This window comes from Elephantulus edwardii, unplaced genomic scaffold (genome assembly GCF_000299155.1).
Source record: "Elephantulus edwardii isolate Elephantulus edwardi_28Jun2011 unplaced genomic scaffold, EleEdw1.0 scaffold00189, whole genome shotgun sequence".
In the NCBI taxonomy this organism is placed as follows: domain Eukaryota; kingdom Metazoa; phylum Chordata; class Mammalia; order Macroscelidea; family Macroscelididae; genus Elephantulus; species Elephantulus edwardii.
Genome location: NW_006399939.1, coordinates 174,450 through 183,888, shown reverse-complemented (window position 1 = coordinate 183,888; position 9,439 = coordinate 174,450). Strand labels below are relative to the sequence as shown.

The following is a 9,439-nucleotide window of genomic DNA, read 5'->3' as shown; positions in this document are numbered from 1 at the left end:
GCAGGATAGAGCAGGGTTTAGGGCTGTTGTGCATACGGTCGCTATGAGTCGGAAACGACTCGATGGCACATAACAACAACAACAACAACAACAACATTAGTTAGGTTATCCCAAATATCCAAGTGTCAGTTTAGAACAAGGCCAGGGACCAACTGCACAACAAATCATCTATTGCTCGAATGCACGTTCAAGTTGAAGCCGGAGAATATGGAAACACGTCCATGAGAGCCAAAATATGACCTTGAGGCTATCTCACCTGAATTTGGAGATCATCTCAAGAGTAGATATGAAACATTGAACACTTGTGATCAGCAACAGATGCATTGTGGGAAAATGTTAAGGGCATCCTCACTCAAGAAGAAAGCAAGTTGGCTGTAAAGAGACAAGAAAGAAAAGATCGCAAAATGAGTTCTCAAAAGAGACTCTGAAACTTGGACTAGAACACAGAGAAGTGAAAATAAAGGGAAGAAAGTGAGTGAATTAAGAGCTGAACAGCAGACTTCAGTTATCCACTCAGGAAGACAATGGAAAGAAATATAAGTCCCAGGGAAGAGCATGTTCAGCATTTTTCTTAACTGAAAGAAATGAAAAATTAAAACTTTGAGTTGCCATAGCAAAGGGTTCTGTGGTTAAAATATTGAATGACAGAGTAAGCATCAAGAGAAGATGGAAAGAGGACACGGGATTATTGTACCAAAAAGAATCAGTCAGTGTTCACCCATTTCAGGAGGGAGCGTATGTGTCTGAGCCAGATCTGGTAGTTTTAAAGGAAGAAGTCCAGGTTGCAGTGCAGACATTGGCAGAAGACCAGGCTCCAGGAATCAACGGGATACCAACTGCAGTGTTTCAGCAAATGCACGCAGCCCTGCTGCTGCTCCCTTGTCTTTGCCAAGAGACAGAGAGGACATCCAGTTCGAAGCAGCCCATATTTGTGTCCATTCCAAAGAATGGGAATTCAAGAGAATTTGGAAATTATTGAACAAAGACACTCTGAAAAAATTGTACTCAAGATAATAAACAAATGGTTGCAGCAGTACATGTATGAAGAACTGCTAGAAATTCGTGGCTGATTCAGAAGTGGATGTGAAATGAGGTGTAATATTGCCGATGTCAGATGGATGGTGGCTGGATGCGGAGAATATCAGAGAGAAGTTTACTTGTGTTTTACTGACTATGCAAAGGCATTTGACTGAGTTGATCACAATAACTTATGGATAATATCCAAAGAATGAGAATTCTAGAGTAGTTGGTTATGCTCATGTGGGAAGTGTACACAGACCAAGCGGGAATCATTTGAACAGAACAAAGGGATCCTGTGTGGTGTAAAATCAGGAAACGTGTGTCAGGGTTGTACTCTTCCACCATACATTTCCAATCTGTATGCCGAACAAATAATCCCAGAAGCTAAACTCTGAGGAAGTATATGGTGTTGGGATTGCAGGAAGATGAAGACTTAAAGCACAACTTGGTTTCCTGCAAGCAAAGACTTGAGACATTTAATAATGAAAATCCAAGACTGCAGCTTTTAATATAGAATATACTTCAACATAAAACAAAATCCCCACAACTGGATCAAAAAGAAACATCATAATAAAGAGAGAAAATATTAAAACTGTAAGAGATTTTATTTTATTTGGACCCTGAAAGTATCAGTCCCAAGAAAGTCAAGCAACATGCTCCATTGTGCAAATTCGTAGCAAAGGAATTTTCTATAAAGAGTTGAACAGAATACGTTATTTGAAGAGTGAGGTGTGCCTGATCCAAGCTGTTGAATGTTCAGTTGTCTCATAAGCGTGAGAACACTGGACAATGAATAAGAAATACTGAAGAATAACTGATGTCTTTGCACCATGGTGTTGATGAAAAATTGTGAATTTACTGTGGACTGCCACAAGAATGCATACATCTGTCCTAGAAGAAGGACATCTGTCCTAGAATAGCCAGAATGCTCCTTAGGAAATATACTGTCATTGTGTCACATATTTTGAGGGATTGATGCCTGGAGGACATCATGCTTGATATAGTAGGGGGCTGGTTTAGAAGAGGAAGACCCTCAAGGAAATAGATTGACACTAAGGTTGCTGCAGTGGGTCAAACATAGACTCGGGGGGGCTCAAACACTGATTGTGAGGACATTGATTGTAGCACAGGCCAGTGTTTTGTGCTGTTGTCCATATGGTTGCTATGAGTTAAAACGGACTTCATGGCACCTAACAACATTATCAGTGTCTTAACCATTGCAAGCATTGTGATTGTTGTTGTTAGGTGGCTGAGGCCAGTACAACCCAGAGCAACCCTATGAACAACAGATCTGAACCCAGCCCTATCCTGTGCCATCCTCACACTTCTTTTTTTAATTGAGATTTTATTTTAAGTTTATAAAGAACTTGGATTTCCATTCATTCGTTGTTGCACGTCCTCACGCTTCTTGACACACTAGAGCACATTGTAACAGTCACTGTGACAGTCTACCTGGTAGAAGATCTTCCTCTCCTTCGCTGACTCTCTGTCTTTCCAAACATGATATCCCTCTCTATGGAATAACCTCTCCGAGCAACGTGCCTGACTTATATTAGGGGAAGCTTTATTATCTTTGCCTCCCAGGAGCACTCTTCAAGGCATTTGTTTGTTCTTTTGGCCATCCATGGGATGTTCATTGCGTTTCTCCAACATCTCAGCTCAAAGACATCAGTCTTCAGTCATCCTTGGTCTTTGTCCAGCTCTCAGATGCATAGCAAATGATTGGAAAGACCGTGGCCTGAATCAGGCACACCTTTTTCCTCAAACTGACATCGTTGCTCCTCAATAATATGGAGAAGTCCCTGACTGCAGACTTTTCCAGTGCAATACGTCTCTTGATTTCCTGACTACTGATATTGAAGGTACAAGAGTTTGTGTCTAATATAAAAAGTCTAGTGCAAATCAGGATAAGAATGGTGGAGTTTTATCTAGGATTCAGTAGCAGGAAACAGAAATCATGAACTATTTTTAAGTTACTAAGGAATTAATCCCAGGACTTGAAGGTTGATGCCATTTTTGGAAAGGCCAGGAGAAAGGTTTCATTTGGGCCTCTGGAAATGACTCCTGGGCCAACACTGCTGACATGGGCTGCCTGGACTGTCCCTATTTTGTCCCAGTTAGCAGGGTGAGGGTTAGGAAGCCTCTACTGGAGCGGTTGGCTCCAAGAGAACATGTTCTACTTGTGATCCTCGATCAGGAAGAGGCAGTCAGTGGCCACAGTGTTGATAATAAAGAAGGTGCATGCCTCCTGGCCGCCTCTGCACCTGCAGAGTGGACGACTGGATCCTGTAATGATGCCACAGAAAGACCCGCTGCTGACCCGTGACTGTGTGACCAGCAGAGGCAGGGTCTCCACCTCACCTTCATCTTTGATCACTGGAAGAGGGCATCTTCTTGCCTGAATCCAAATCATGTCAGATTCCTCGCTTCAAGGAATGCTGATTCATGGAGTATTTTTGCATTCCCTCCTTTGCAGTAGCAAAGACACGCAAGAAGCCGGGTCGGGTTGATTTTACTGTTAAACCCACCATGGACAACTTCATGAAGGCTTCCACAACCAAGACGTCGTCACCACGCAAGCTTCTACTTAGATGGTGACCTGAACTGTAGCCATCACTCCCTTACTGCAGTTATAGGGAAGGAAAAGAAGAAAATGTTCCCACCTTAGAGTTCAAACATGAAGCTTACAAGGAGCTTTGGAAGAAGTCACACCCCCAGCAGTCGGTCCCCTAACTCCCCCAACCCTCCACCTCAATCTCAGCTGAGAATCTGGGATGTGTGACTAAGGGAAAAGGGAGAATGGATTTTGGTGACCAAGCACCACCTCTGCCACACTTCCTGAATGGCGGGCCTGAGAGGGTTGGCCATGCGTTCAAGGTCAGGCAACCAGCAGCACCCCAGGTTCAGCTCTCACTTTTAGAGCCTGGGTCTTGAGCGGGGGCTCATCTCTTTTCATTTCCTGTGGTGACTGTTGAAGCACGTGGTCTCTGCCTTCCTGTGGCCAAGTGTTCTCCTGAAGTTCAGAGTCTCGGTGTCTCAGGGCTTGTGCTGCAAATGTAATGGGTTGGGGGAGAGGGGAATGGAAGAGAGAGAGAGTCCAAAATTTGGAATGAATCCCACTGAGAATATTTGTTGACATTTTGTTACCCTTGTTTTTGGAAGAAGTAGGTATCTGTGTGTGTGTCTTATGTATCTACATCACTCACTCACTTACTCTTTGCTGTCAAGTCAGTACTGATTCATAGCTGGCCCTTGAGAGGGTTTTTGGAGGCTGTAAATCACATGGGAGGAGGTTGCTCAGCTTTCTTTTGTGGAGCAACTGATAGAGTCAAACTGCCAGAGAAACGCCACTGTTAAGAACACACACGTACAGACACACACAGACACAATATCTGGTTTTTCATACTCAATTTAGATACATTTTTTTTTCTTTTTTAAAGGAAACTTTGGTTTGGTTTGCTATGTAGTGGATTTTTTTTAGAAAAAACCTTCTTATGTTTGGTAATTATATATATGTATATATATATACCTCTCTCAAAACACATGCCATTTCAACAGTCATCTTATGAAGAGTTCATACCATTGATTATGTTCATCATGCTGTTCAACCAGCACATTCCCCATGGCCAAAAGAGACTTATATTATACTTTACATAAAAATAAAAAATATATATATTTAATTACAATAATATATATACATATGTTAGTAGAGGTTTAATGTCTACTGAAACAAGAGTCTTAACCCATTCGTGTGTCTCCTTCCCACAGCTCCGGGTCCAGTCTCTGACTTTCATGTGACAAGTGTCACCACAACAGAAATCGGCTTGGCGTGGAGTAGTAATAACTCGGAATCCTTTCGGATCATTACCACATGGGATGGATCTGGAGAGCCTTGGGCTAAAACAACCATCACAGCCAGCTCCAGTATTGTTATTAGTGGCTTAAACCCTGGGACCAAGTATAATTTTGAAATAGTTCCACAAGGACCAAATGGGACAGAATGGCCACCTCTGAGAGTTCATGCTTATACCAGTAAGTGCATAGGTGGTATTTTCAGTGGAACCATAATGTTTCTTAAAGGAAATCAGTGGAATTGCTCAATGCCAGAATTTTCTTGAAATAAGTAAAGAAAAATATTTTAAGACCTTTTATAGCAATAGCAATGAATGTTCATTTTACTAAATTCAGCAAATCAAAACAAAAGCCAATAAAACAATTTTGCTAAATTCAGCAAATCAAAACAAAAGCCAAATAAAACCAAAAGCCAATGAGAATTTATCTCATGCCCAATGAACAAAAGATTGAGAGAGTCAAGAGCTGTAGGTAGGTTGGTAGGTAGGGAGATGTCAGGTAATCCTCTAGAAGCCCCTAGAATTTCTCAGAGCACAGTTTTAGAGAGCAAACTATATACATGTGTGCACGCATATGTGTGAACACGAACACAGATGCACGCACACACTCTCACACTCACCCTGTTATATTAAATTGTGAAAGAGAAAAGGGGAAAACGGAATGGCAGAAGATAGATGAGAAGTAAGGGCTGTAAAGACTTCTCTAGACTCTGTATAATGTGGATGAACCTAGAGGGAACCATTCCAAGTGACATTCAGCTCAACCTCTATCAACTATAGCTGACCCTCCACTGGATTTTCAGAGGTTGTAAATTGCAGGAGAGGAGATAACCCATCTTTCTCCCCAGGAGCAACTACCTGGTAGATTGGAACCACCTGCCTTTGGGGTTGGCAGCCCACTTCTCTCACCCACTAGACCACGAAAGCCCCCTGGAGTGACATTGTTTTTGTCAGGTGCCGTCGACTTGAGTATGACTTACAGTGACTCTGTGAACAGCCGGCCTGAACCCTGCTCTGTCCTGTCCCATTTCCGTCATCTCTGACCCACTAGAGCTCACTGCTACAGTCACCATTTCACTCCATCTCATTAGAAGGCTTTCTGTCCTTTGCTGACCCTCCATCTTTCCAAGAAATACAAAAGGACAGAAAAGGAAAGGCTTACGCACGGATAGAATCCTTGGATGGTGACTAGGGAAGTGGGCGGAGGGAGAAGGGAGTGATCATTAATAAAAAGATAGTAAATGCTTATTAAGCTAGATGAAGGGAAAAGATGATATAAAATATGGGAGTTGAACAGACATTTTAATGAGTTAATGACATTAATTAATTAATTGTAAGTAATGTTATAAAGGGCGCTGTGGTGACTTTATCCCTGGGAGTTGTGTTACTAACTCAAAGCACTTCTGTGGCGGGTCCAGTTTACCAGCAGTTCGCAGAAGAAAGATGGGCAGTCTCCTCCCTCGCAGTTCACAGCCTCTGAAAACCTGCTCTGTGTGGGTTCTGACTGGGAGGCAGTGAGTTTGAGTGTGTTTAATGTTGTAAAACAAATAGGTATGAATGATTGAGGTCTTGGGAGTCTTAGTGTAAGCTGGATGTGGCCTCTGGCTTCTTGGGGAGAGGCGAGGATGCAATGCTCCGGGCACTTGTGGCTTTCTTTTTGACACAAGTGGGTGTCGGCAGAGCGGACTTGCCAGATGAACTGGTGGTCTCTGGCCCAGAGACCACCAGCATTTGGGCATGCCGGAACGGTAGAATACAGAAATGCCGGGCCATGCCTGCAGGGTAAGGACAAGCATTTTGGGAGTCTTGGTGTTAGCTGGACGCAGCCTCTGGCTTCTTGGGGAGAAGCCTGTGAACCTGGAGAAAGGATAAAAGTCACACAACTGTTGAGGACTTTCGTTCATAGGTTTGCTGTGAGTCGCCTACGACTCGACGGCACTTAACAACAATAACACCAACATAGAGAGTGATCAGTTGGCCTAGTGGACAGAAAGTGATGCTGCCAAGCTAAAGGTGGGTGACTCTAATCTGCAGCCCCCAGGCCTGTTTTTAATTGTTTTTGGTCAAACATTCTTCTGGGTCATACAGCCCTGATTTGTCCACTTGCTGTAAAGAGGTAACTCGTGGTTGCTCTGAAGCTGAATACTGTGACACTGATGTATCAAATGCGATAACGGTTACCCATGGGGGACAGTGTTTGGTGGGGCTCCCCAGTTAAAACAAGCTTGGAAGCAGGAGTGGCATCCACTTCCATAATAGCTTGCCTCCGGAAACCCTGTGAACCTGGAGAAAGGATGAAAGCACACAAGTGCTGAGGACTTTCGTTCATAGGGTTGCGATGAGTCGCCCGTGACTTGACAGCACTTAACAACAACATGAATGATTGAGTGGAGAACCATTGATTTATAAAGTTCCACTCAAATCACAATGAAAGAAAAAAAAAAAATTAAAGTTAGGGTAAAGAAAAAAACCCCCCACCATACTATTTTTTAATGGTGAGAAGGCCAAAGTGATGCATGAGCCGGTGTCCTGACTCCCCCAAGAGCACCTGAGGGCAGACCTCATTAGACCAGCACTCTCCAGCTGCTGTTAACCGAGCACAAACCGAGCACTTAGCTACTCTCAAACATTGTCTGGTCCTTCCCACACCTCCTAGGGGTGTAGAGTACAAAACGGATGCTGAGAAGTTTCTGGCCTGTTTCCAGAGCTCATAGGGAGTGGTAGGACAAGGATTCAGTGAGCCTGATTCCAGACCACTCTGATGAGGCCTGTAACAAGTACCAGAGCCATTGAAGCAGCCGGATGAATGATGTGACTGTGAGTGGGGGCCAGGTGGAAGAGGCCATTTTTTAAACAAAAGCTTATTGTCCGAAATTTGGAAAGTTTTGCATCATGCAATTGGACCTGAAGACTCAAATCATAGAGCTGATAACCTCCCTCCTCTCCATCTTAGAAAGGGGTGAAGCCTTAAAGTTAGCTTTCTCAACGCATTGCGTGGATCAGGAAGAACCAAGTCACAGCTGACTTGCTAGCAACTCTTCGGAGTCTGTAAAGACGTGGGAGGAGGTGGCCCGTCTTTCTCCCTTGGAACTGCTGTTGGGTTCGAACCACCGCAGAGGTGGTGTCTTTGGGGTAGCAGTGCAGCTCCTCAAGGCCTGTGGCACTGGAACACCCCTAGGATCATCAGTAGTTGTTGTTGTTATGTGTGGTGAAGTTGGAGCTGACTCATAGTTGACCCCGTGGTGGGTTTTCAGAGGCTGCACGTTGCATGAAAGGAGTTTTCCCATCTCTCTCTGTGTAGCACCTGGTGCCTTTGGGTTGACAGCGCAACTCTTTCCTCGAGGCCACCGGATCTAGACCGGTTTACCCGAGTTTAGTGATCTGTAGACCATGGACACTTTTATATGCTTTCAAGTTTTTTTTCTCTTTAATGGTAGTTTAAATATCCTGCTGCCCTGTGTCAGTTCTAAGCCATGGGAGCCCTCTTAGGCAAGAGTCAGATATCCAAGCTGTAATATTTTTTAAAAAAAATTTTTAAATTAAAAAATTTTTTTTTTGAATTAATTTTCATCAAAGTTTACAAACACTTAGGGTTTCCAGTCATTCATTGTTGCACTTTTCTCCCTGGCCACCACCTCTTCCCCGAATCACTCTTCTTGAAAAGAAAAACTCTTAATTGTTATGCAATCCCTCCCCACTAGTCTACTCCACTATGCAGCCTTTACTCTGGACTTATGTAATGACAAGAATACCCATTCATATGTCCCTTTTAAACAATTCTCTCCCTCATCTATTTTAATGCAATATACATGATTCCTCCCCTCATTCTCTGTCTTCCCTCAACCTTGATGTCAGTCCCACTTTACAACAGTGGCCCTATGCAGTATTTGTCCTTTTGTGACTGAGATATTTCACTCAGCATAATATCCTCCAGGGTCATCCGTTTTGCATAATATTTCATGAGTTCTTATTTTTCAATGCTGCATTGTATTCCATTTTGTGAATATACCAGAGCTTCTCTATCCATTCGTTTGTTGATGGGCATGTGGGTTGTTTCCAGCTCTTTGCTGTTGTGAACAGAGCCGTGATAAAAATGGGTGTGTAGGCTGTAATCTTTATGGAGGCAGATTGTCCCATCTTTCTTCCAAGGAGTGATGGGTTGTTGTTGTTGTTATATTATGTGCCATCCAGTCAACTGTGACTCATAATGACCCTATGAACAAAGGATCTGAAACCTGTTCTAACCGAGGCCGAGGTCATCTTCACCATTCCTGACATGCTTAAGCTCATTGCTACAGTTAATCTATTTTTTTTTTTGTGGAGTGCATTCAAATGGCTGGTTTTTTGATTAGCGTTGTTATTGTTGATTGCCTTCAAGTCGAGAGCACGACACATAGCGACCCTATGAACAAAAGGCCTGAAGCCCCTCTACAACTCTCAACATTTATCAAAGTTCATAGAGCTTCCTTCCAGAGGCATGTTATTTAGGGAGTGGAGTGGATGCCACTCCTGCTTCCTGATATTAGCATACCAGCACTTAAACACTATGCTACCAGTTCCCCCGGAGC

The 9,439-nt window shown here is 43.3% G+C and overlaps 1 protein-coding gene across 1 annotated transcript in view; it reads left to right on the top strand.

The window, feature by feature from the left end:
* Nucleotides 1-9,439, top strand: part of PTPRJ (protein tyrosine phosphatase, receptor type, J) — a 59,896-nt gene that overhangs the window by 2,954 nt on the left and 47,503 nt on the right. The window contains exons 2-3 of the mRNA XM_006896759.1: nucleotides 3,497-3,595; nucleotides 4,789-5,052. Of these exons, the coding sequence (XP_006896821.1) occupies nucleotides 3,497-3,595; nucleotides 4,789-5,052 (363 nt within the window). The remainder of the gene's footprint in view (nucleotides 1-3,496; nucleotides 3,596-4,788; nucleotides 5,053-9,439) is intronic.